Genomic DNA, 26,665 nt, shown 5'->3' with positions numbered 1-26,665 from the left:
CTAAGAACGAAACACAGTTGATTATCCAGATTTCAGTTTACCCAGCAATCCTCAGGACCCGACCTCCTGCCCTCGAAGCTTGAGTCTCAGAACACAGCAACAGCATCGTACAAAGCAGTCTTCAGAATCCAGAGGATGCCCTCTAACTGTAACAGCAAGGCTAGCAGGTGTGGCCCAACCCTTACTATGGTAATTAGTTCTCTCTACACACCTGTCTACACTGGACCCTGGCAGGCTCATTCTGCGCAGAAATTGCCAAGCTGGATACTTTCCGCATGATGTCATCAATTTCTGGGACCAGTAATTTTCTTGATAAAATAGCCTAAAACATTAAGTGAAAAGACAAACAAATTTCATCCACCGATGGATATAATAGGTAGGCCCGATGTTAAAGCAGTCACAGGCAGCTTTCAGTCACAATGACAATAACCAAAAGAAAAAGTACAGACTTACAAAGGTTGAAATAGAAAGCTTTAAATTATGCAGTAGTTCATCAATAAGCACAACAACAAAAAGATCCTCCAATATGATAAACTAGAACACATGATTCTGTCCAGAGCTCTGCAGGCTCGGGTATGTATGTAAGAACACACATGTGTATGTATGCATGCATGCAATGCCAGGGATTGAACCCATGGGCTTTCCAACCTAAGGAAATGTCTTATCACTGAGACAAATCCCCAGCCCTTCTGAAAAGGTCACTGTAGACCTCATGTTTCAATACTATGTTAGGGGCAGGAGAGATGGCTCGGAGCTTAAGAGCACTGGCTGTTCTTCCAGAGGTCTAAGATTAATTCCCAGCACAACCACCAATAACTATGGTCTCATGGGATCTAATGCTCTTGTCTGGTGTGCAGACATACATGCAGACAAAATACCCATATACGTAACAAATAATTCTTTTTAAAAATGCTCTATTAGCTTACATCTATGACAATCACAATAACTTTTATCAATTCTTTAACTTCAGATGTTCAAGTATTATTCTCAGGATTTGATGAGCGTACATAAACGTCCCAAGCGAACATTTGGCAATACTGTACCTTGAGAAGACCAAAGGCAGTGGCCTGTCTTGTGGTGTCATAAATGTCTTCCTCAGCATACGCCAGGAGAACCTGAAGCTGTTTCTCACTTATCTGGCAGGACTTGACTTTCTTGACCACGATGGTCACACACTGTAAGTCACAGGAGTGAGTCAGCAGCAGCCCCCCAAAGTGAGGTCTAAGGAAATGAGAAGGCCTCAACGACACCTAGGAAACAAATCTGACTGACGGATGGGATGTGGACCCAGTCCTGGCTCACTAAGGGCGACTGTTTCTCTCACCTTGAAACAATTCACTACCAAGTGGAAGTTCTGGCCCCGGGCAGCCCCCAGTCTTGCATAGTTCTTCAGCAAGAGGAAAAGGTGCTTGGTCAGCTGTTCTGCTTTTGTTTCTATGGAAGGCAGAGGGAACCGCAAGACCCAGATGAGGCACTGCAAAGCGCCCGTGATCACCTGAGAAAACAGAATGCAGAGCTATGGATGATTCGGGACATGGGCAAGTGGAGGTGAAGGAGTATCTATCAGACTGTGCTGAGCCCATGGTGGGAGAACGAGCCACAGAATAAAAGCTTCTCACTCTTTACAAAAATGGCTTTTTAGATTTATGTATGTTATATGTATAAATGAGAAGCCCATCAGATGCTCTGGAGGTAGAGTCACAGCTGGTGGTGAGTCACGTGGGTGCAGGGATGGACCTGGGTCCTCTGCAAGAGCAGTGCCCTTAACTGCTGAGCCATCTTTCCAGTGTAGCCATCTTTACCAAGTTCGTGTTCTATCTACAGCCATCCTGGGTATCCTTAAAGATGCTACCACCACTGCTACCTTTGTTGTAGGACTGTTAAGTTTACCTTGAATCAGGGGGCGGGGCTGACAACTAGCTGACCAGAATTGGCCATAGAGACGCCAGCAATCTGGATAGAGAAGACACACAGGAAGGAAAGAGCCAGAACTTGAATTTGGGCTTCCTTTTTGGTTATGGGACGAGTGAAGAGATGTGTTTCTTGCTGGGTCTCTGGCCAAAAAGCAAGGTCAACTGGCTGCTTCTCAGCTTCTCTACCTGGCAGTTTTCACCCCCTTATCTGTCCTCCAGTTTTTTGTAGGTAAATAGAACGACAGAGACTTAGTTTAAAACTATATATAGAGGCCATGGCAGAGCGGAGTGAGGCTGCAGGACCAGAGAGCCCTTCCGGCCACTGCCTGAGAGGCCAGTGGGATGCTGGCATGACCAAATCCAGGGCCCTCCCATGCTAGGTAACTGTTTTGCTGTGGATCTACATTATCAGTACATTGTGGGCATTATAAATACAAAGATAGCCATGGCGCACAAGCCTCTAATCTCACCACTTGGGAGGCCAAGGCAGGGAGATCTTGAGTTTGAGGCCAGCCTGGGCTACACAGTTATGAGTCTGTTTCAACCCCCCAAAATAAATACACATAGAACTTCTGTGTTAAGAAGAACTGGCTCAAAATTAGGTAAGAACAAGTACCATTTAATATAGAGAAGAACAAGGATGGAGAAAGGGTGTTGGTACTCCGTGCTTACAGACAGAATTCCTAAATTCACAGGGGTGAGAAAGCACTGCAGTACCTGACATACCCCCTTCTAGTACCCTGGCACCCTCACTGGGCTGGATTATGAAGAGAAAGAAAGAGCCTGGTCACTGGGCAGTGGTGGCAGCGCACACCTTTAATTCCAGCACTCGGGAGGCAGAGGCAGGTGTTTTCCTATGAGTTCAAGGCCAGCCTGCCTGGTCTACAGAGTGAGTTCCATGACAGATTTCAAAGCTACACAGAGAAACCCTGTCTCAAAAAAAACAAAAAACAAAAAAAAAAAAAAAAAATCAAACAAACAAAAAACAAAACAAAAACCTTAGTCATTCGTCATCTGAAAGTCCTGAGCTTCAATCTGAGACTTTAAGTGATGGCCTGTGTGACTGTGGAGAGGTGGGGGCTCCAGAGTCCCACAGACAGGTCAGGACTAGCTGCCAGCCCCTAGCTTCCTCATGAAAATCTGCCTTGGGCTGGGTACAAATCTAAGCGGTGCAGCACTTGTTTACCGTGCACAAAGACCTAGGTTCATTAAAGCAAAATCTGGAGGCTGGAGATAAGAGTTCGTTGCTCTTCAGAGGAAGGAGCCAGGTTTGGTTCCTAGAACCCACACCAAACAGCTCGCAACTGCCTGTAACTAGAATGTCAGGAAATCCAGTGCCTTCTTCTGGCTTCCTTGAGCATTTATATTTATCTCAGGAACGTGTAGGATAGGGATGGTGTCATTAAGGTAACAACAACGGTGAGCATATGAAGATGCAGATCACTGGCCTGGGGACACCACTGCAGGTGTCTTGAGAATCAGTTAGATACTTAAAAGGACTTACACAGATGTGAGGGGCTCTCTACCAAACGGGATTTTATGTACACGCTGGGGCCCAAACCCAGTCCCCCTGCTCACACACCATGAACTTTGCTTACTGAGCCTTCTTCCCCCACGGGTTATCTTCAGTGAAGCAGACCGTGATGGCTGTACTATCCTTTATAAACTTGGTCCTCTCAAGGACAGACAATCCACACGGACCACCCACCTTCACATCCTTGGCGTCCAGGCAGTTAATGAGGACTTCCACAAAAGGGTCCAACATTTCCAGCACATGCTCACTACTAGACTTGACCTTGGAAGTCTTCAGACTCAGATGCAGCAGCTAGAAGGGTTGAAGAAGAATTTGACATTATTTCCCCATAATACAAGGTGGGCGAGGTAAAGGAAGGGACTTGAAGAGACGAATGTAACGTTTCAAGATGCTTCTATTCAAAATAATAGAAGGAAATGAAGAAATCTAAGAAGTGAGCTCAGAAAGGCAAGGGTGTGGGAACCGAGCCTGAACTGAGATCTGTTCACCAAATGACTACTCAGCACCTACTGGACTCCAGGCCCTGGCCGGGTTTTGCATGGCACAGCAGTGACCAAGACAGACCGGGTCCATATCCTGAGGACTCTGAGCGAGGCACAGACTCAAGACAGTGAGGTGGCTTTAGAGCGGAAGGGAAGTGAGGCTCACTGTAATATACGCTGGGACAGTGAAGTAGGGGCCTGGAGCCTGAAGCCCGAAAGAACCAGGAAAAATGTCAGCCACAGGAACTAAAATGACCAGTTTTTTTAAAAAATAATCTCTTCATAAAAAAAAAAAAAAAAAAAAAGCAAAACCAACCAACCAAACCAAACCAAAACCATGCTATTCTAATAACTATCAGGCCATCAGAGATGGGCCAAGAGAGGTGGCGCACACCTGCTATCCCAGCACTCAGGCTGAGGCAGGCAGACTGCTGCCAAGTGTTAGGCTAGCCTCGTCTATACAGAGAGATCCGGGTCAGCCAGGAGTGCCTAGTATTGGAAGTATTGGAAGAGACCAACAGTAACTCAACAAAGGCCCCCTTCAGTGTGTCTGCAATGAATCCACGGTGTAGCGTTTGTGCAGAGGCGAAGGGCACCCGGGACTCTGCAGAGGACTAAACAGGAAGCGAGGTGTAAGGGAGTCTCACCCGAAGACCAGACTCGATGAATATGTGCATGTTGGTTCTCTTGCTTACAGCAGCCTTTGGCCCACCTCGGACTGGAACTGGGGGGAGCAGGAGGCAGCTCTGGGGTGGCAGCCGTGTGTCAGGCGCAGGGGCTGCTGGCTTCCTGTCAATCAATCACAGTGGAAGAGAAGAGAAAGAGCGCCGTCACCTTGTGCAGTCCTGGGCGGCACCACCAGGGCCCAGCTACTTTGTTTTGTCTCCTGCCCTGCAGACAATGGAGGGCTGACCAGGGTTACAGCAACCTCTAACAACAGAGGGTAGACTAAGGAGCGGATCTGAATGGAGAGGATACCTGGGGTTACAATTTGACAATAAATGCCAAGGTCTCTTTTCAGAACACAGAGCAAAATCCAAAGAATGGGCATAAGAAATTTTTAGATCACCTAAGTTCTACATGTCTTTTAATCAGAACAAGAATATATTTCAAATCTAGTCTGCCATTCAATAAATATTTAAAATAAAACCGGCACCAGAGAATTATATGAAAATAACTGGCTACTGTCTTTTAAACCACCTCATTAAGAGAAAAACAATCTTTCAAAAACTTTATTTTATTTTTTATATTCTGAGACAGGGTCTATGTAGCCTTGGCTGTCCTGGAACTCACTATGTGTGCAGCCCAGGCTGGCCTTGAATTCAGAGACTCCGCTGCCTCTGCTTCCCAAGTATTGGGTTAAAGACATGCACCACTACACATGACAAAAACAGTATGTTGAAATTACCACTTGGAAGGTTCTCAGCCCAAACAGCACAAAGCTAAGAATTTTGCTGTCTAAGCTAGGCTGCATCAAATTTTCAACTCTTCTGCCTCTGCCTCCTGAGTATTGGGATGTCAGGCATCCACTGATGTGCTCAGTTAAACTTTTGTTTCACATTACAGCAGATTAAATTAATGCACTTCGGAGACAGTGACTGAAGTGGCTCCCCAGTAACTTACTTTTCCTTTTCTGTTAGCAGCGGCAGGTTTTCACTGACCAGACCGTAGCTGAGCAGGAGAAGAGACTCTGCTGTCATGTCTGGATTCACAATTAATCCTGCTATAATCCGGCGTAAGGTTTCGTGAACTTTCCGGGCAAGTTTTAAACTTGTGGTGTTTTGCAGGATCTAAATTAGCAAACAGAAGGGAGTGTGCTGATGGACGGAGCCATGCTCTCATTGGCCGCAATGGCTTTTCCACGTATTGGCTTCCTGGTGTGCTCTTTTCTAACTAAAGACTGTACAGCACCACATCTTCAAACAGATACCACATATAAAACAACCTGGTCACAACCCTGTGAACTGAAGTCTCCAAAAGAAAACCATCTACAAGGAACAACTAACTCCCCAGTGGTTGTGGAGAGCCTGACTGTTGCAGGCCCAGAAACAAATTATGTCAGGCTGTCTCTAGCCCACAAATGGCCATAACCGTGCACCGCCGTATTTGACCTCACATCCTTGTGGCTACTGTTACAATCCCTTAGGGGAACGTAGGACAGAGTGCCAGCTTCCACCAAGCCAAGGCTAAGATAACACAGTGGCTACTACAGGGGCTCTCCGCTTTATTGTAACTGACCTACCCAGTGTTTCCACAGCGTATTTCTGTCATTCATCTATGTGTGTTTCCTTGAGACAGAGTTTCTCTGTGTAGCCCTGGCAGTCCTGGAACTCACTCTGTGGCTCAGGCTACCCCACTTGTGCCTTCCTCCCGAGTGCTGGCATTAAAGGTGTGCACCACCACCATCTGACCTACAAGCCATTTTTAAAAAGTCTTGATTACTTTGCTTCTTCTTTGACTATAACTTCATAAATCTGTTGCCATGTTGGAACATGGTTATTTGAGGTAATGTGAATTCATGGTCACTCATTTACGGCTTCAGAATAACGAAGAACATCAAATCTCGCAATCCTTTGAGAGGAGAGCTGTGCTTTTCTGGCAGCCTCTGCTCTAGAGACGATCACTGTGACTGGTATCTGTGCTCATGGATTCCTGCTGGTGAGGCTCAGGGCACAGTGCTGTAGGTATCTGCGAAGTGCACTAATGGGGGTGAATGGCAGGTGTGTGCACGCGCACCCTCACACTCCCCAATCAATAAAACGCACAGTTGCTATTTAAAAGGAACCATGTGAATTAAGGACTGGGATGGCCAGGTTTTAGGAAATACTCGGAAAGGCTTGATGGGAACTTGGGATCATCATCACCTCAGGAAAACACTCAGCCTTTCATTGCATGAGCCCTTTCCATCTCAAAATACAGCCAACATCCTTAGGTCAGCACCAGATAAAATGAAGTGCACTCTGCTGACAGCTACCTACCACCAAGACATCTGGAGATAAGAGTAACCCGCTACATGGCGGTCGGCTCTAGTTTATTACATAAAGCTGTAAGAAAGTGAACCAGTAACAACACGGCTGCTATCACTTACACGGGCATGGCAAACAGTAAGAAAGGGGATAAGTTAGAGCCCCCGTTCTCTCTGGGGCAAAAAGAGACAGCGGAAAGCAAGTGAAGAGCAGAGTGGTCTAGAACTAAATCCCGAGTCTCTGTAACCATGTTTCTTCCTACCCCTCCAGTCTCAATTTTCTACCTGTAACAGTGCTTAGAACATTTCTATTTCTTTCTAGTTATGTGTGTTAGTGTTTGGCCTGCATGCATACTTGTGCGCTCCCAGTGACCTTAGAGGCCAGAAGAAGGTATCAGATCCCTTGAACTGTAGTTATAGAAGGCTGCCCTGTGGGAGCTGGGAATTGAACCCATGTCTTCTGGAAGAGCAGACAGTGTTTGTAAACACTGAATCATCTTCCCAGCGCCCATGTTTAAAATATTCAATGGCAGCATTCTTCTGCTTGGCGATACGGGAGCTGTTTTAAGTCCAAAGACACAGAGGTAAAATTCGTTCACCCTCCAACTCTTGCGCCTTTCCTTTGACATCTTTTCCCCATCAAGGACGCTGATTGGCTGACCACAGCACCTAAGTCAAGGCTGAAACTCACGGGACTTGTCTGTTAAGCGCAAAGGCAACCCAGGAGAATCATGGACAGTGTTTGCCCTGAAAGACTCTTTCGGGAGCTCAGACAGAATGTTCGGCATTCCTGGATCTCGCTCCTTACCTCTTTTAATGGGAGAATAAGCTTTGTGAGCTGATCTTTTCCGACAAACGTGCCCAGGATTTCGTAAGAATCGTAACTCTTGCTCCTACGCGCCTCCATGACTTTGGACAGAATCTGCTTTACCTCCTTCTCTTCCGCCAGGGCACCGAACAATTCGTGGTTAAAAATCTTTGGAAGGAAGGAAGGACAAGTGGCAGAGATGAGCACTTAGCAAGGCAGGCCCACACAAGAAGTCTGGGCAGTGCGCCCTCTGCAGGACCCCATCAGAGCTAGACTGGATGGCCTGAAATGGGAGGAAGGGAGCTTTTGCTAGGGCACACACATTTTCAATGCACTTTAGAAACTAGTTCAGAGAGCAACAAGCTGAGGTCCAGAAAGCCTCAGATTTGCAACTTAATCATTGCAAAGAATATAAATTTTGAAATTGAGACTCAAAAATTAGAGCCTACATTCTAAAATTGTCCTGTCAAGTTTATTATATTGCTAATCCTACCTCCCAAATCATTTAAAACTATTTAACTTTAAGTTAAGCATTACTTTTTTAATATTATAAAGCTCTGATTGAAGGTACTTTTAGCTTTTTCAACAAATCCATGATGTATCTTTGATTACTCCTTTAACCTGGATTACTGGAGATAACTGGAAATTTTTGTTTATATTTCAAATGCTGTTGACATGAAATGCCAACATTTTGAAAAAGGTTAAACCAACTTATATACTAGCAACAATAGAATGTCCATCGCAATGAAGGCGTAGCTTTTCCAACTTCCATTAATCTAAAACACACAGATAGTAAATGCCGTGCGTGCGTGTGTGTGTGTGTGTGTGTGTGTGTGTTTGCGCACGTGTGTACATGTGTATTGAGGTTTAAACCTGGGGGGGGGGGCCTTCTACATACTAAGCACCCACCAATGAGTGAAACCTTGCATTCTATTTCCATTTTGACAGTCTATTTTTATTTCTTACTTGTGAACTGCTAAAATGACCACTGCCCACTTAGGGAAAGCAGAACTGCATCCTGCTAATCTTACCTCAGTCATTATTGGTAGACAGGGGTCTAAGTCCCCAACTTGCAGCTTGCTGGTGAGGCCTTGCAGCAATGTGTAAACAGTGAAAGTGAGCACGTGGACCTAAGACGAGAGACACAGTCGGAATGGAAATGGCTATGAGGGTGCTGGCCATAACTCAAGGGTCCTTGTGTTAGTTACTGCTCAGAGCAGTTGAGACATGCTACCACAGGTCACCACTTAAGGCCCTCTGACAGGACAGTTTTGTATAAAATACAGTGTGTGCAGAAACAACCGGTGTGCTTAGGTGCCGCAGGGACTGGTGAAGGAAAGGGCACTCAGAGATACACACAAACTGCTGAGAAACAGACCAGTCTTTAAAGCAGCCGAAGAAGAGCGAGTTACTTGGAAGGGAGCAAACAGAACAGCTCAGCACAAAGAGTGGTACAATGCTTTTAAAATGGTAGAATTCCATATTCAGGAGGGATTCCTTTTTCAGGAATGAAAGTGAGATAAAGGTCTCCCAGAAAAAAGGAAGTGAGACCCCACTGCCTCCAGCCCCACACTCCACGCCATTGCTAAAGGGAGTCCTTCAGTTGAAGGAGCATTAGCAGACACGCCCAAAGAACAAAGAAGCAATGTGACCAACTAGGGTGGAACTACTTCCCGCCTCTGACTTTTTTCAATGTATTCCACTACTGAAAACAAAGTTACCTTACTGTGTGAAGTTCCCAATCCTCAAAGACAAAAGCAACGATAATACAGGAGGAGAAGACCTACGTGGTGGTGGTTTCACCTGCTCCTCATACACTGTTAAAACACATATGCTGATCTTGATCTCTACCTATATGATCTTAGCATGCTAGCAGAAAAAGCCACAGAAAGAAGGAATACTGAATTTTACTTAGAACAGTTTCCTTACACCAAACTCAGCTGTGACTAGAAACGTGAATGATGGTGCCTGCTTGCTCAATCAGCTTTTCTTTTTAATTATTTATTATGTATACACTGTTCTATCTGCTTGTGTCCCTGCAGGCCAGAAGAAGGCACCAGATCTCATTACAGATGGTTGTGAGTCACCATGTGGTTGCTGGGAATTGAACTCAGGACCTCTGGAGGAAGTCAGTGCTCTTAACCTCTGAGCCATCCCTCCAGTCCCTCGCTCAGTCAGCTTTACTGAAGACAGGCTTGAAGTACTGACTTGTGTGATATGAAATGCCACACTTACCTGGTACCCACGGACAAGGGTCGTCTGTAACTCTTTGAGAACATACTGCAGGAAGTGCACGCCCAGATCTTCGATTATTTTGGTGAGAGTACTGCGTGCAATGTCCCTGACTTCCTGGGCTCTGTTCTTGAGCAGGACGCACACTTTCAGCAAAACACTAGAAAATGCAAAGGCAAAACATAACCAAGAGACAGAAACATAGAAACACACCCATCTGTTAGGACTTGAGCTACAGCAAACCATGGCAGCGTTTCTCTGAGGAAAGGAATTAAAAGCCAGGGGAAAAGGAGTAAATTCTGAGTCTCTCTGAACTTTTACCTGTCATATGACATACCTGGGCAGATTTGCCTCCATGACCTCCTGGGGGAGGGACCGCATCAGCTTAACCATGGCAAAGGCCAGGGGGACCCGGACCACTTCCTCCTCATTCACGACCTTCGACTTGACCAGCTTGTGCTCTTCCTCTCTTTTGGTCTGTAAGAATTAGAGTTTGGGGGAAATTCAAACACTAAGGCCCACGAAGGCCTGCCAGCACTGTACCCTGCATCTGACTGTGTCCTTTGCCCCTGACTCGATCCTGGCTGCAGCAGGAGATGCTGGAGCAGTCCTTACCGCAGATGCCAGGCACTTGTGCAGCCTGGGGAGGATATCCCCAGTTATGGCTCCTTGGATGGTTTTAATTGTTCTTTCCAACTCTTCCTTATTCCGAGGAAGGAAAGAAAGAGACTTTGGGATGCATTCTTGTTCCGTAGCTGTTGTTCCACCAGAATCAGCTGCCTCGGGGGCTTCCAGCGGCTCCTTGCCATCCGACGACGAACTCTTACAGGCTTGTTCCTTCTCTTCCTCATCCATAGGCTCCAATTCCGTGTCTTCATGTTCCAGTACCTCAGCCATCTCAACTGTGTCTGTAACAAAAGTCACCTTTAACTAAATAAAGAAATGTCACAGTCGGGTAAGGGTTTATTATACCTGTCTACAATCTTAACCAGAACCTTAGCACTCAAGGTCAAGAAAGGACGATTAAAAAGTTTGAGGCCAGGTGAACTACTAGCCAGACCCTGTCTCAAAATAAAGAGGCAGTGGAGGTGAAAAGAGGAACAGGAGGTGACCATGATGCCGGCAATGAAGACAAAGCCGAGAAGCTGCCCTTTCTATGAATAACCGTCACCCACTAGTTAATACTGATCACCAACACAGGCAGGTAGGAGAACAGCGGAGAAGCAGCAGAGTGAGAGGCTGCGGGTCTCACTTTCTCACAGTCCAGAGTCTGATGAGGAACAGAGACAAGGAAACAGGCAATTATAAAAGTATGTGGCCTGGCCAGGACGGGTCATTTGAGAACAGTCGGGCAGGGTGGGGTGGGGAGCACGCTGGGATTAGGATTCTTAGCCAACAGAAGGTTTCCTAAAAGGAGGGAGGGAGGGAGGGAAAGAAAGGAAAATGCTCTTTGGCAACTTTTTTGGACAAAACGCACTCAAATATTAAGTATATATTAAGAACTTGGAGGGAAAGGAAGTTAAGCAATAAAGCCTACATTTTAATCATAAAAAAAAAGAAGAAGAAGGTTTCCTAAGCAGTGGGCTAGAGTTTCTACAGCAGAAACTCCCATTTACAAGACTGGCCCAGCTGTTGGCTCTCATGTAGAAACTTCCCTTCTGGGATTTAGCTTACTTCAGTGAAGTACTGGGAAGCAGCCAGTTGTGACCCTGTTAACACACATTTCTGAATCACCTTACTCCCTGCGCGCGGTCCACTCTGCACCAGGGAATGGGGAGAGGCACTCAACTTGCAAAACTCCTCTGAGAATTAAATGAAATAAATTTTGTAACTGTCCAAACGTGCTTGTTATTCCACCAACTATTAAAAAAGGTGGCCGTAATGTCCCCTCTCTGTCATTCACCAGCTGTAATACTTGGTTGTCTTATGTGGCTGGCGCTCAGCTTCTCCTGTGAAAATCCAGGTAACTGATGGGGTTCTTGACAGGTGCCTGTCAGGATGACAAGATACTGTCCCTCTGCTCAAAAAACTGCCTTCATTAGCACCTCATTGTTGTTGAGCATTTTTTGTTTGTTTTTGTAGACCAGGCTGGCCTCGAACTCTGAGATCTGCCTGCCTCTGCTTCCCGAGCGCAGATTATGCGACTACAGATTATGCCACCACACTTGGCTTGTTAAACAAACTAACATATGGAATCAGGAACCAGAAAATGAAGAACTCTGAGCTCAGCATCATAAAGGACTGTAAGTCAAAGATGCTCTTCATCCTCAACCTGGATGGAAGTCCTCCCCTCCACCTTGGCTTGGTCCAGTGATTCAGACTACTCTGGGAAGATGGATAACCAGGAGGTCAAGGGTCTGGCTGTGTCTCAATGTGACGGGCATGCTTTGATGCTGTTACAATCTAATGACAGAGCAGGCTGCTGCGGAGGAAAGAGAAGGAGGAAGAGCTGTCCTGAGGCAGAGAAGTCATGTTCTATCTGGGCCCAGGATCTTACTGCGGTACTCACAGACAGACCGCCACACACAAGGAGTCAGACCTCTAGGGAAATAAACAGTAGCCCAGAAGTTTACATTATACAACTTAGATGTGCCTCCTGCACAGGCAACTAAGATGTCATAAGAAGAAGTCAGTCGTTTCTGACTCAGTAACTGCTCCTTACTACTAAGAGAAGAAAAAGCAGTGCATTTTGCCAACAAGTTACCCATGAATAGAGTAAGAATCGAATTTAACAAAGTTTCAAACGTACTTTCTTCACTGGTAACATTTCCCATTTGCTCTTCAAAAGATTTGTAGTCAAAATGGAAGGCTTCCAACACTATCACCAGCAAGCTGTCAAGAAAGATAGAGGCCCTCTGATTAGCAACATCATCTATGAAGAGAGAGAAGACCCGAACATGACACTAACAAGCACTGCAGTAACCACATTCAGACAGCGAGTATACACGGCCATCTCACAAAGACCCATCTGGGAAGCAAAGCCCAGGTTCCGTGTCAAAGACAACACAACTGACTGTACCTGACGCCCAGCTTCTGGTTGACCTGGCCTGACTGCAGGACGTGAATGAAGTGTTTCAGGTAATACACGTACGCCGGCCACGACAGGTGTCTGCAGACAGCGCCGATGACTTCCGTGGCGGCAATGGTTATGTTCTCGTGCTGTAACACAAACCAGAGCAACAATGCGCGAACAATCGCTAACAAAACACGAGGTTATTTGGTGAACTCCACAGGGCGCAGGCCGCCGGGAATTACACAAGGAAAGAGACTACCTGTTCTTCCACAGGCCAGTTCACCAGCCGCTGTCAGAGTACCGATTTGGACATTGGGTGATTGACAAATAAATCAGACTTACCCTTTCCTACCCCAATCCCTGCAAAGGATGGCATCAACATCTTTAAATTCTTTAATATTCATTAATATTAATATACTCTGAATTCTTTGCGGAAAAAAAAGAAACGAAAAAAAAAAAAAAAAGCTGTGCCCAAGGTCCAAACCTACACACTATTGCTCTTCAACTAGAAGTGGTCAGAAATAAACCCAGTTGTCACACTCTGGAAGTAAGATGCAGCAAGACCACGGTGCTCCCCAAGAGGAAGGGTAGGAGCGAGTGTTCCCATGACCCGAATTCCCCGTATGCAGAGACTGTGGGGTTCCCGTATAGAACTCCAGAAGAGCCTGCTGGTCTCCGAGTTACAGAGGCAGGCTGCACATGGCAGCTGCAGTCTCCAAGGAGTAGTAGGCCACTGTACGGCAGGCGAGAGGGCTGCTTGAAGAGAGGCTCTCTGATTTGAACGGACACTAATCAGTATACACAAGTAAGGAGAGACAGTCGGCAGGGCCCAGCTAAGAATGGATCCTTAGCCCTCTCTCTAGCGCCGAGTGAAAAAGTCGCCAAGGCATGAACATGTGAACAGACACGGCGGAGTGAGGAACACCAGCAATCATACACATACGAGCAGTTAGAAAAGAACTCTCCCCTACTGGACCTTTTCAGAAGACAACTGGCAGTTTATAAAGCAGTAAGAATATTTACTGTGTATTTTATAGCTAAAACAGGTTAAAAGCGGGTGACAAAAATACTTTTGTGATCAATAAGGCAATAGAGGAAAACAAAATCACAAATATCAGGATCAACTAAAGGAAGGAAAATGAAAAATAAGTAACAAGATTGTAGATCTCAACCCAACCTTATTAACAAACATGAGAAGTGCAAACTGTCTAAAGCTCGCTCTCGGGAATGGACAGACAGACTGGACATACAACAGGGCCCTGAGAAACAGCCTGGAAGTCACAAGGACATTTGAAGGTGAAGGTTCTAAGAGACACTGTGCCAACACCAAAGAAACCTAGGCAGATCCTCTCCAGCTGGGTCTGCTCACATGTCAGTGCCTTTAGACACTTGGGTTGATTGTTCTTACTGACTTTAATTAAAACTAGGATTTAAAGAACCTTTTAAGGCTAGGTGTGGTGGTCCATGACCACAGTCCTGCTACTAGGGAGGGAGAGTTGTATATTCAAGGCCAGAATGGATTATAGGGAACCACTCCGCCCTCAAGAATGCAGAGAGAAGGATGGAAGGAGCCACAGTCCCAGCACATGCGAGTCTGAAGCAGCTCCATCTCTATGCATTCGAGGCAGCCTGTTGTGGAATATTAGTTGCCGGTGTGTTACATGTGTTTCTGCTGTGGAACATTTTTTTTAGTGATGCAAAGTAGTGTTGCGTTCTTTTATGTTGCATTTGTTTGAAGCTGTGTTACTGTGCTGTCTAAACACCTGATGGTCCTAATAAAGAGATGCATGGCCAACAGCAAGGCAGGGGAAAGGATAGGAGAGGCTGGCAGGCAGAGAGGATAAACAGAAGGAGAAAAAGAAGGATCAGGAAGCAAGAGAGATTGAGGAGCGAGAAAAGAAGGGTCCAGCCACCTGGTCAGTCACAAAGGAAGAGTGAAAGTAAGACACACAGAAGTAAGAACAGGAAAAGTCCAGAGGCAAAAGGTGGACGGGATAATTTAAGCAAAGCCGTCAAGAAGTAAGCCAAGCTAAGGTCAGGCGTTTATAAATAAGAATGGGACTCTGTGTGTGATTTATTTGGGAGCTGAATGGTGGGCCCCACAAATAATAAAGAACAACAAAAACACAAAAACAAAAACAATAACAAACAACAACAACCAAAAAAACAAACCACCAGCACCACCAGCCTCTCCTACACTATGAATTCAAGGACAGCTTAGGTACAGAGTGAGACTTGGTCTACAAACCAACCAACAAGAAAACCAATAAACCAAACCACACCGCTAAGGCACCAACTGGGGAAGCTGAGACCAGGTAATTGAGAGTTCAAGGTCAACGTGGGGCACACAGTGAGATCCTTTCTCATTTTAGACATCTAGACACGTCTAGGAAGGGGTTTCATTTTTAGTGTGGAGGGTTGGCCCGTGCGCACAAATAACAGAATAGAAATGTATTTACCATTTCCACAGCATTTACCCCGTGCCAGCAGAGGCTCTAAAGAATCTGAACCACTTCCATTTCAATCTAATTCTGACACTACATTAATGTGGTTACCAATGTATACTCCCGAGACCTAAATGCTTACCTTGAGCATTTTCTTTTTTTTTTTTTTTTTTTTTTAAATTTAGTTAGCTTTATTTTATGTGGATTGGTGTGAAGGTATCAGATCCCCAGAAACTGGAGTTACAGACAGTTGTTAGCTGTCATGTGGGTGCTGGGAATTGAACTCGGGTCCTCTGGAAGAACAGCCAGTGCTCCTACCTGCTGAGCCATCTCTCCAGCCCTACCTTGAGCATTTTCTCATCAAATATTGGCGTCATGGCATAAGGCATGATGTAATTCTGAAGCGACTTGGACGACAGCACAACCTGCCCGTCCAGCAGCTGTTTGGCCAGTTTCTTCAAGGCTCTTGCTCGTCTGTGGACCTAGAGGATTAGAAGACACGTGCAAAGACTACTGCACACTCTCCTACAACCACCTGCACCTCAGCTCCAGCGCTTTTCCCATGGAAAGTGTAAAGGCGGGAACTCTGGTCATGGACTAGGTAAGCAAACACCCGGGTGTTGGTTTACAGAAATACAACCCACACGTAAAATGGACCTGAACACTTAGGAAAACCGGAGAAAGTGGACACTGTTGTGATCTGCGTTTGATGATGGCCTCAGGTGATGGTCATCTATCTCATATGCATTTGAGCGACGGCCATGCAGACCAGGGAAGGAACCTGGATATCCCGGGACACCCCAGACAGCTCTGGGGTGTACTCTGAAGGCAGGAGAAACAGCCGCGCCTACCTGAATGTGCTTCATGTTCTCGAAGAAGTCCATTTCCGGGTCGTGGCGATGAGTGAGCTGCACCAGGTCCTTGAATTCCAGTTGATTGGGGAAAGTTTGAATCAAACAGGAGAGGATCACAGTATAATCATGCCGAACACTCTGCAAACACCAAGGGGAGAAAAAGTATTTTAAATGTATCCGTTTGCCAGTAGATGAGATAAGGTAGACGAAAAAGTTATTCATATTTTAAGTAAATCATTTCCTTCAAGAACTCCCTCCTCCTCAACAGGCCTGGCAACTGTTATTATTTATACTAAACCCGACTGCCCTCCAACAGCAGAAGAGGGAAAACACCTGCAGACAGCACTAATTAACAGATAAAGTTTCATACCTCTGTCTGGCTCTTCAACCCTTTCCTCAGTCTCTCCAGGAGGGTCCGGTGAATGATCTCCTTATACTCTTTCTCTGTGATGTTCAAAGCAGCCAGCCTCTGGATGATGCTTGTCAGGCACATGCTGGCATTGTCACTGAGAGACATGTCTCCTACCTGAAAACGAGAATTAGTAACTGTTATCTAGTAATACGACATAGAATAATATTCCCCTACAAAACCTACCTGCAAAACCCTACTAAGAAATTCCTGCGTTTGGGTAGTACTGGTGCACACGCCTTTATCCCAGCACTTGGGAGGCAGAGGCAGGCCAGCCTGGTCTACAGAGCGAGTTCCAGGACAGACAGGGCTACACAGAGAAACCCTATCTCAAACCCACACCTCCAAAAAAATAAAAAGAACTTAATTCAGAGAAGGTTTTCCCAACTCAGCTAGCAGGCAGTTTAGGACTCCTTATGTTGAAATTTGGCATGCTATCTGAAGAAATAAGCCCTAAATAGAAACTCCCTTGCTCACATCCCAGATGAACTTCTGAACATCACAGAGTGTAAACGCCCCACAGCTACTTGATGCCCTACAGCTTAGCAACAGTCATGGCTTCATTTTCCCGTTTTAGATTTAATTCCATTAAGTAATACGGCACTTAATATAAATACCCTTTATTTCTTGTAAATCTTCAATAAAAGCAGACAAACAAGTAACAGTTAACCTAAAACTAAACATATTGAAATGCCATAAAATTCATCCTTTTATTAAAGTATACAGTTAACAGTTTTCTATTAATTGTGTGAGCACGTGTGCATGTGTGTGTGAGAACAGGCACACGCCCCAGCACCACTGTGGAGGAGGCAGAGAACCAGCTTTAGGAGTCCGTTCTTGCCTTTCACCCTGGTCACCAGGCAGGGTTTTACGGCTCTGAGTACTCCAGGCTAGTCAGCTTTCAAGCTTTGGGGATTTTCCAGTCCGTTCCCTCCCCCTCTCGCCTTCCAGCCGGCTTTTCACATGTGTTCTGGGGACTGAACTCAGGTCATCAGTCTTGACTGGCAAATGCCTTTACCTGTTGAGTCCCCGTGCTGGCCCCTGGTGGGTTTTAGACTATGAAGGCTGTGCAACCATGATTGACATCTCCTCTCCGAAGGGTTTCATCACTGCCGTTCCCTCCCTACAGCTCTAGGTCAACACTCGCTTGTCTTTAAGACAGGGCCAGCTGTGGTGTGCATGGTGGTGGGGGATGCTGGAGGTGGAGGCAGGAAGATCGTGAGTCTGAGGTCTGCCTGGTCTATACAGAGTTCCCGTTCAGACAGGACTGCAGTGAGACCCTGTCTGTAAACACACTCACCAAACCAAAACACAAACCAACAAAACATAGGGTCCTGCTCTGTAGACCAGGCTGGCATCAAACCCATGACCCTTCTGTCCTGCCTCCGCAGCAGTGAAACTGTGGAAGGGTGCCGCCATGCTCGGGCAATGTATGCTTGATGTTTGCCCAAGTGCTTCAATGTGTTTACCAACATTTTCATCTTTCAAATCATGAGAGTAGCAGAAAGTGCTCCACAAAACAAAAATCAGCCCTAAAAAAATGCCTGTCCTCTTTCTAAAATAAATTCAGGAATTAGGTCACTGTATTTAGTGGCGTATATCAAAACAGTCTGAGCGTGAGCCGCGAACACGCACCTCCATGTTATAGAAACAGTTATGCATCACAGGGACTAGGTAGTCGGCATCCACCGTCTGCATTTCCTTTACGGTAGAGGTGATGGTCTGGAACGCTGAGAATCGCACGTCAAAGTTGATGTCATCGAGATGCCTTTTATCAAAGGCATTAAGCTACAAGGTATAATGGGAAAATCATATAGAGGGATAGATATTAGGGTTAATAAACCAAAATGACAATACTTTTGAAGTCAAAAAGGAATTAGATTTCTCTCTTACCTTTACAATGTCTGTAACATATTTTAGTCCACTTTCAAAATCAGACAGACTCTGAAAAGAAAGGGCAATGTGTTTATTTTTGGAGTTGATGAGGGAGTTGCTCAGTGCGTAGCCCAGGTTGGCCTTACCCTCCCAGATACTGGGACTGCAGGTCTGTGGAAGCATTCCTGGCTATGAGCATAATTATTTATGGATAAAACCAGAGCCTTTCTGCTCTAACCGCCTCAGGTCCCCATACCATTCAACTGCACATACACCGTACTGATTCAAAGGTGGCTGGTTCCAGAGTTTTATGGGACAGAAAGAAAGGGCAGTTTGGGATCACAAATGCCTACCCCATACCTGGAAAACAGTGCACAGCAACTGTCTTGACAACTTGTTCTGAATAACTGAGAAGAGTTTGGCCAGAGGTTTGAGGAAGCTGGTGGGGTTCAGACAATGCTGTAACAAGTTCTGCACTGTCACCAGGATATCAAGCTCTGTGTCCTGAGAACCAGGAGAAACTGCATTTCAGTACTTCATCCAACATTACAGGCACACACACACATTCACATGTACAAGTGTTACTTATTCCTACAACATTACAGGCACGCACACGCATTCACATGTACAAGTGTTACTTATTCATACAACATTACAGGCACACACACGCATTCACATGTACAAGTGTTACTTATTTAAGATCTGGTTTTGATACTTGGAACAATACTGCCTCTGCCTCCTCTGTGCTGGGATTACAGGTGTGCACCACCACACCTAGCTCAGTTTATATTTTATGATAGTGAAGGAAACAGTTACAAATACTGCAAAAAAATTATTTTATGGCATTTAAAAAAATTAGCATTTTAACACAAAATCTAGTTACGGTTTCTTCCTTCAATTCTAATGAGGATGGACGGGAGTTTGAAGCACTGTCTCTCCAGTTCATGAATCACAGAAGAGCCAACAGCATAAGTGCACTGAGGAAAACAAACGCTTCTGGCTGTCTAAAGATTTGCAGGCTTCTATCTGCAGTGTCCGGTGACGCCTTGTCTCCCATCTACTCTAGCCCAACCCCCACCCCCGTATTTCAAATGCCGGACTTCTATACAATCTTCAGTTTTCTGGATCAAATGTATCACAGAGATCAACCAACAAGATCACCTATAAACAAAGACGCCTAATGGGATAGCACCCTCTGAAGACACAGTAACCGCTATGAACTGTACCTGTGCGACATTGCCGTGGAGGAGGAAGGGAAGGAGAAGAGTGATGAGGAGAGAGCTCTGCTCTCTGTCCTTCATGAACTTGCTGATCCTAAAGAAGACAATGGACAGGTGAGGAAGATGTGGGAAGGAGGCTCTGAGTGCCAGGCCGCAGACCACCGTCAGCTGCGCAGCGGGCACTCTCCATCATTTCACCGTATCTGGCTGTCTAGGTAGCTTCTGATGTCAGGGCTGTCATCAGGCAATTCATGCTTATTTTGCAAGGAATTGACCCACTAAAGGTTTTACACACAATATTCCAATGTAATTCCATCGGCAGCATCACGACAGAGGAATTGTTCAGCCCCATGTTGTATAGAGAGAAACTGAGACCCAGAGGAGAGGCTGTAGTGTGTTGGGAAGCATCAGCGAGTCTGTGACTCTGGCCTTTCTGGAGCGTAAGGGTTCATCATCTTTCCACTACCGCACCCATAAGTCGGGACAAAACTTAGCGATCACTTACAGAAACTTAGAAACGTACATAAAACGTTCCAGCTTCTAGCAGATCCCAGTTTATCACTTTATGTTGTGGAAAGTAATATTAAAGGTTGTCAATGTTTCATAATGCTTATATCGAAATTTAAGATAAAATCATTTTTTTTTTACTAACTTTGCCTTTATAGAAACTGATTATATACTATTAATTTTACTGCCAAAGACTTTTTTTTAAAAAACGGGCTTGAGTTCTTTCTAGTATTTTTCAGTGATCTAACAAAACCTGAGAGTCTAAATAAGCAGCTATGCAAAGGAGGAACCAGCAAATCTTTAGTCTGACTCTGGCTTAAACCCAGCATCTTACAGGTGACAGTTTAGAAGACTCCTTTTCCCTAATTTGTTCGAAATTGTTAACTGACAAACAAGATAAAAGTTTTAAAAACTTTAAACCCCCGAATGTTAATCTTCACCGTTAACGACAAACAGTCACTCACTTGGAAAGAATGCCGAGCTCCTTACTGACTTGTGCCCTGTTCTTTTTCTTCTTCACCTTCTCTGCACTGATTGTGGTTTTGCTGAGGTACTGAAGAATTGCAGGCACATGGGGCAGAATCAATCTCCCTCCCACAGTGAGAGGCTCTGAAACAGGGATTGTTTAAATTAACCTTTTGTCAGACAAGGAAAGTATTCAACTATTAATGAGCATTTAAATTTCAACTCTAGGGGCTGGAGAGATGGCTCAGAGGTTAAGAGCATTGCCTGCTCTTCCAAAGGTCCTGAGTTCAATTCCCAGCAACCACATGGTGGCTCACAACCATCTGTAATGGGGTCTGGTGCCCTCTTCTGGCCTGCAGGCATACACACAGACAGAATATTGTATACATAATAAATAAATATTAAAAAAAAATAAAAAAATAAAAAAAATAAATTTCAACTCTAATTATTAAATAACATTCTCTTCCTTAAAAGAGAGACACCAGTAGCTAAATCAGAAATGTATTTATTTAATCAATTATTCATTCATATATTTTATATTTGTTTTTTTTGAGGTAGGATTTCTCTGTGTACTCCTGGCTCTTTAGACCAGGCTGGCCTTAAAACTTGCAGAGATCCTCCCTGCCTCTGCCTCCCAAGTGATGGGATTAAAGGCGTGCGCCACCACCGCCTGGCTTTTAAATTACAAATTCATAAAAGACCTTAGGGTCCGTAAATCCAGGAACTGTTGGGGTACCGTGACAGGAAGAATCTGGGTGCAACAGTGCAAAGCATTTCCCAGTTTCCTGGAGGACGGCTAAGAACTTCCTGGGTAGCAGTCATCCACGTTCCTACCCATGCAATGAATTTCAGATTACACACGTCTCTGAAACAAGGCATTTTCCAGACCAGCTGACTCTGTTCTGGGGCCACAGCTACCGCTGATGTCTATGAGTCACCCGCTCTGTGCAGTGCACGAACCTGTGTCGTCAGCCACCTCCGCATACACACAGCCAGTCACCGGCAAGCTCGGTACTGTTTCTGTGGGCTCGAAATCTGGAAGGTTGAGAAGGTCATCGACTATGTCCATTACGATGCTCGCTGTGGCATCCGACAGATTCTTCGCTGAGAGAACGGCAAAGACGTTGGTCAGGACATCGCATTCTGGGTGTCCGGGTCTCTGTTTAGCCAGAAGAGGGAAGTATCTGTAAGGGGAAAGACCCTGTGATAAGCACCTCACTTCTCAGTATATGTCTAAAACACTCCATAAGAGTTTCCACGTGATTTTAACGCGTAAATGAAGAGAAAGTACTTTAAAATCCAGAACTCAATGGCTGATTCTAAGCACTCTATAAACATTACTTAGATTATATATATTTATTTAGACTTCATGACATCTCTGTGAGGTCCATCATTGTACATCACGGATGAAGGGCAGACCTGCTAAAGCCACTGAGCTACCATACGAAGAAGCAGAGCTGAGACTTGAGTCACTGCTGGACTTCCGGTCTTAAGCATTTTCTAAAGGATCATATAAAAGTTCCATACGCCTTTAAGCCCAGCACTCGGGAGGCAGAGGCAGAGGCAGGTGGATCTCTGTCAGTTCGAGGCCAGCCTGGTCTACAAGAGCTAGTTCTAGGACAGGCTCCAAAGCTACAGAGAAACCCTGTCTCAACCAAAAAAAAAAAAAGTTCCGTACTCAGTAATAAGGTTTCTAAAATGAAATGTCTAGAAACTCATTAGATCAATGTACTACAGCATGAGACAGGGGCTGTTTGTAGACATACAGAACTCAGAGAACACAATCACTTGGAGAGGATGAAGCCATCCTAATAATAAAACACTCATAGAAAAAATTAGAATATTCTCGACATAGAAATGTATCAAATAATTTACAGGAAAAGAAAGCACGGGTAGATTAACTTCATCAATTCTTTATCACTGGAAAGAGTTCAAATATTTGAACATACTTGGCCGTGTGAAGAGGAGGAACTGTGCAGGGAGACACACTCATCAAAGAGAAATGGTCTCTGCTCTTTGAGAATTTTAGGTGGGTTAACTACAGAGGGAGAATACAAGCCAGGCGTGAAGACAGGGACTTGTGGCACTGAGAAAGCGCAAAGGAAGAAACAGGGAACGTGGGGGACACGTGAGACAAAGGTGTATGTCATGATTAGAACCAGTGCAGCTAAGTCAGCTCCAAGGCTCCCAGATCACAGTGGCTGTCCTGGCTCATTGCCATTTTTTTTTTTTAAATTAACATGTCTCCATCTGATAGCAAGTGTTAGCTATCTTGAGTTCACTGAAGTTTTGAGACGATTGCTCTTCCTTGTAAGATTAAGGACAGTAGATACAGTTCACCTCTAAGTGTTTAGTGCAAAGCAAACTGCTACACCTCTCTCTAGACGGGAAAATCAACTTTAACATCTGATGCTATGTAAATGGCAGTTTTACTTTACGTTTTTATCACACTGATTCATTTTTGTGTGTGCACATGAGTGTGAGGGTTTCCTACTGAGCAGGACACATGGAAGGCCAGAGGGCACCTCGTCCGAATCAGTTCTCTCCTTCCTCCATCCACGTGATCCTAAGGGATCAAACTCAGGCCATGTGCCTTTACCCGATGAACCACAGCGCTGGAACTGGTCGACGCCAGCCCTTGTTATTTTCTTATGGAAAGAGTAGCATTCTTATGAAGTAGTTTGTGATACATTTATTCACTAATTCTTTCACAGACAACTATATGTGTGTGTGTGTTCACTGGGCTTCTATGTCATGAAAGCAAACAGCGGGAGTCCCAGCACAGCACAGGGTTCTGGTGACCAAACTTTAGTCTTTTGAAAGAGCAGCAAGGGCTTGTAACTGCTGAGCTATCTCTCCAGCCCATTATCTGCTTTCTCAGAAAAGAAGGAGGAAGACATTTCAGGATTCATGAAGCGGTGTTCAGTGTGGATGTGCCTTGAATCAGGGACCAAATAAAGTCAGAAGGAGCTGCACTGCAGCCTTGGCCTGTCTGTACACATCACCACGAAACTTCCTCAAATATGACTGCAGAGCACTGCTTACAGATGCTCAGAGGTGAGATACACAGTCAGGTTTGTCATCAAATGTGGAAACAGTGGAGTGAGGCCTTTCCTTAAAACAGGCTCCCTACTGGTAGAACGAACAGATGAAGAAAATGATGTTTCTGGGTTTTAGGAAAAGCCTGTTTAATAACAAGAAAATATTCATGCCATAATGGTAAATGATGAAATACAAAACGAAAAACTGGCTATACAACATAGCCCTAATTTTGTAAAAACCGATGCCATGATTTTAAATAACAGATCGATATCAAAGCTTAACCTGACAGAGGAGCTGTGTGTTTATTTGGACAGGAGTTTTAACTCTCCCTTCAAGAGGGAACTGGGAAGAAGACATACTGGACTATCAGTGAACACACGAGCATTTGTTTCTGAGCACAGGAAAGTTACGTGACGTCATCCCTTGTAGGATCTACATCCTTCTTCCCCGGCCAGCTCAGATGAAATGATCGATGCAGTCATCACACATGCAGGAATGTACCCATCGACTGCCACGCCTGGGCATCCACTTTGCATTTTATGTACAACTGTCATCATTTCTATCAATCACATTGCAAGGTGTAATTTTAACCTATTTTTCCATTTTCTAAAAAGCTGGAAGAGAGGATACTGAATGTTTTTACAAGAAAGAAAAGATATCTGAGTACATGATCGTCCTGCTTTTTACACTATACAATGTATTGATGTACTGTAATATACCCCATAAACGTACCCCACTAGACAGCGGACGGCCTTAGACCAGCTCTGACCAGGCTGGAGCACTGCTCTTTCTTACCTTGCATTTCTGCTCCAGATACTAATTAGCTTCAGCAGAGGAGTAGGCGAATACTGACTCTCAGATCCAAGCCTGCAGACCTAGGATGGCAAATGAAGACATATAAACCACAGAGACACACAGGAGAAACAAGAGCAACCACTAAACAGAGGAAGCACCATAGCGGACACCACACAGAAAGGACAGATGGAGGAAGAGAAGGGTAGCAACGATGGGCCATGGACTATCTAGAGACTGGGACCAGCTGTCTGGGGATTCAATGACTGAGTTTAAACAGCTAGAAACTGTTCTCAAAATCAAGTCCCTCCCGCAGTCTTCTTAGCTAATACACCAGTTACCATAACAACTGGTCACAAGCAGAGAAACCTGAAAAGAAATGCTGACGAACACAAGCACCTTCCCGTGTGCTGACCCGTGGCGCTATGGCAGCTAGAGCAGACTTCTTAAGGCATACAGTCACACTCACGCTAACCGTCAGTATAAACGCTACGGAATTTAAAAACCGACTTTTGATCTTTAGGTCTAACTAAGGGTTCTAACAACCTGCAGAAATAAGAGTCTTGATGTAAGAAAGCAGAGCAGACAACATTTGTGTCTGGGTGGCAGACTATGTTAGTGAATAAAAAACAATGGGAGAAGCAGACGGTGTCAGGCAGGACAGAGAAATCAAATCAAGGTTTACCTGAGGCCAAACTGCACCATGAAACACGGCATCAATTTCTTCCGCTCTGAACTGATAGGATTCCCAATCCAAAAAGATATCGCTGATCATCTTGATTCCCAGACGTCTTAAGTTTTTCAGTGGGTTAATAAACCTTAGTTGTATCTGAAAACAAATGTCTTTTTCAGACACAGACACACACACACTACCCCCCAGCCCCACCTGATTCCTTAGAGAGACTCAGTATTTAGCAGCACCTGCTGCTCTTGTGGAGGACCCAGGCTCAGTTCCCAGAACCCACAGCTTCCTAATTCCAGTTCCTGGGGATCTGGTGCCCTCTTCTGGCCTTAAGGGGCAATGCACACACATTATGTACAGACATACAGTGGAAAAAAAATTCAGCAACAGAAATAAACAAATATGTCTGTGTGGAGGCAGAGAGGCTGGAGAATCACAGCAAACACTAAACAGCCATGACATTTCCCTCCCTAGGTGGCGTGAAGTCATAATCACGCAGGCTATCTGTTCAGGCTCAAACTAGACGTATTTACTGAGTTCCCTTCAACGGCATTATAGTCAAAGTCTGTATAGGAGGGACTGAAAATTCCAGAGTTTGATATGTAAGGAGTTTTATAAACCTAGGAATTTCCACTGGATATTAAAGAATGAATGGGTTTATCCCAGAGAGGAGAGACAAGGGCTTCAGAGTGATGCTCTCCGAACACACACTGTTAAAAGGAACTAATTAAAGATGCCTCAAACCTGTTCACCTCTCTACCTGATCAATACGCTGTGAGCGTTAGGTATGTAAATGGCAGCATTTACACATGACTTTATTTTCCTACAGCTTTACCTAAACCATCCTGGAACCCAGGGCGGCAAAGGAAATCCTCTTATGCAGTGAACGTCAAGTCCACGTCCAAGACACAGCGAAGAAAACTAAGAGGGGGCCACTTGCCACGAGAAGCCCACGCTCCAGGCCAAGGAAGCATGAGATCTCACACAGCCATCTGCCTTCACTCGCCTTCCTACTCAAGCTGCAGAGGAAATAACAGGTGAACACAAGAAGGTGCCACGTGACAAATCATTCTGAACCTGCTTCTTCTGTCGGGTGCACCTGTGCTGCCCCTGGAGTCAGGTTTGGGGGAAGATAAAAACCACCACTGACCTTAAAAACATGGCACTGTGATCGTCTGGACACATGGCAACAGACACTTATGAACACGGCACTGTGATCATCTGGACACATGACAACGGACACTTATGAACACGGCACTGTGATCGTCTGGACACATAACAAGCAGCCCTAGCAAACAAGACGCCCAGCATTCTCTGCTCTTCCCATGGGCAGGAGGGGCACATTCTGTTCATTTCTACAACTAGAGTTCCAGCTGTCCAGCTTACTCCATAAGTGTTGACCAAGCCAGAGGAAAGCCCGGAAAATAA

At 45.1% G+C, this 26,665-nt stretch overlaps 1 protein-coding gene across 1 annotated transcript in view; it reads right to left on the bottom strand.

The window, feature by feature from the left end:
• Positions 1-26,665, bottom strand: part of Utp20 (UTP20 small subunit processome component) — a 77,786-nt gene that overhangs the window by 8,612 nt on the left and 42,509 nt on the right. Inside the window, exons 28-51 of the mRNA XM_041664335.1 lie at positions 25,241-25,384; positions 24,559-24,638; positions 21,682-21,905; positions 20,721-20,865; positions 19,756-19,843; positions 18,890-19,033; positions 18,548-18,598; positions 18,290-18,442; positions 16,616-16,771; positions 16,243-16,383; positions 15,736-15,873; positions 12,954-13,093; positions 12,684-12,766; positions 10,550-10,842; positions 10,272-10,411; positions 9,938-10,094; positions 8,734-8,832; positions 7,703-7,870; positions 5,553-5,719; positions 4,577-4,718; positions 3,622-3,738; positions 1,325-1,495; positions 1,044-1,175; positions 212-322 (exon numbers count right to left, since the gene is read on the bottom strand). Of these exons, the coding sequence (XP_041520269.1) occupies positions 212-322; positions 1,044-1,175; positions 1,325-1,495; positions 3,622-3,738; positions 4,577-4,718; positions 5,553-5,719; positions 7,703-7,870; positions 8,734-8,832; positions 9,938-10,094; positions 10,272-10,411; positions 10,550-10,842; positions 12,684-12,766; positions 12,954-13,093; positions 15,736-15,873; positions 16,243-16,383; positions 16,616-16,771; positions 18,290-18,442; positions 18,548-18,598; positions 18,890-19,033; positions 19,756-19,843; positions 20,721-20,865; positions 21,682-21,905; positions 24,559-24,638; positions 25,241-25,384 (3,384 nt within the window). The remainder of the gene's footprint in view (positions 1-211; positions 323-1,043; positions 1,176-1,324; positions 1,496-3,621; positions 3,739-4,576; positions 4,719-5,552; positions 5,720-7,702; positions 7,871-8,733; positions 8,833-9,937; positions 10,095-10,271; positions 10,412-10,549; positions 10,843-12,683; positions 12,767-12,953; positions 13,094-15,735; positions 15,874-16,242; positions 16,384-16,615; positions 16,772-18,289; positions 18,443-18,547; positions 18,599-18,889; positions 19,034-19,755; positions 19,844-20,720; positions 20,866-21,681; positions 21,906-24,558; positions 24,639-25,240; positions 25,385-26,665) is intronic.

This window comes from Microtus oregoni, unplaced genomic scaffold, assembly GCF_018167655.1.
Source record: "Microtus oregoni isolate MIOR12 unplaced genomic scaffold, Mior012 000001F_ref0000356, whole genome shotgun sequence".
Taxonomy (NCBI): Eukaryota; Metazoa; Chordata; class Mammalia; order Rodentia; family Cricetidae; genus Microtus; species Microtus oregoni.
Note: the sequence above shows the minus strand (reverse complement) of the source record. Positions and strands in the feature narration are given on the sequence as shown.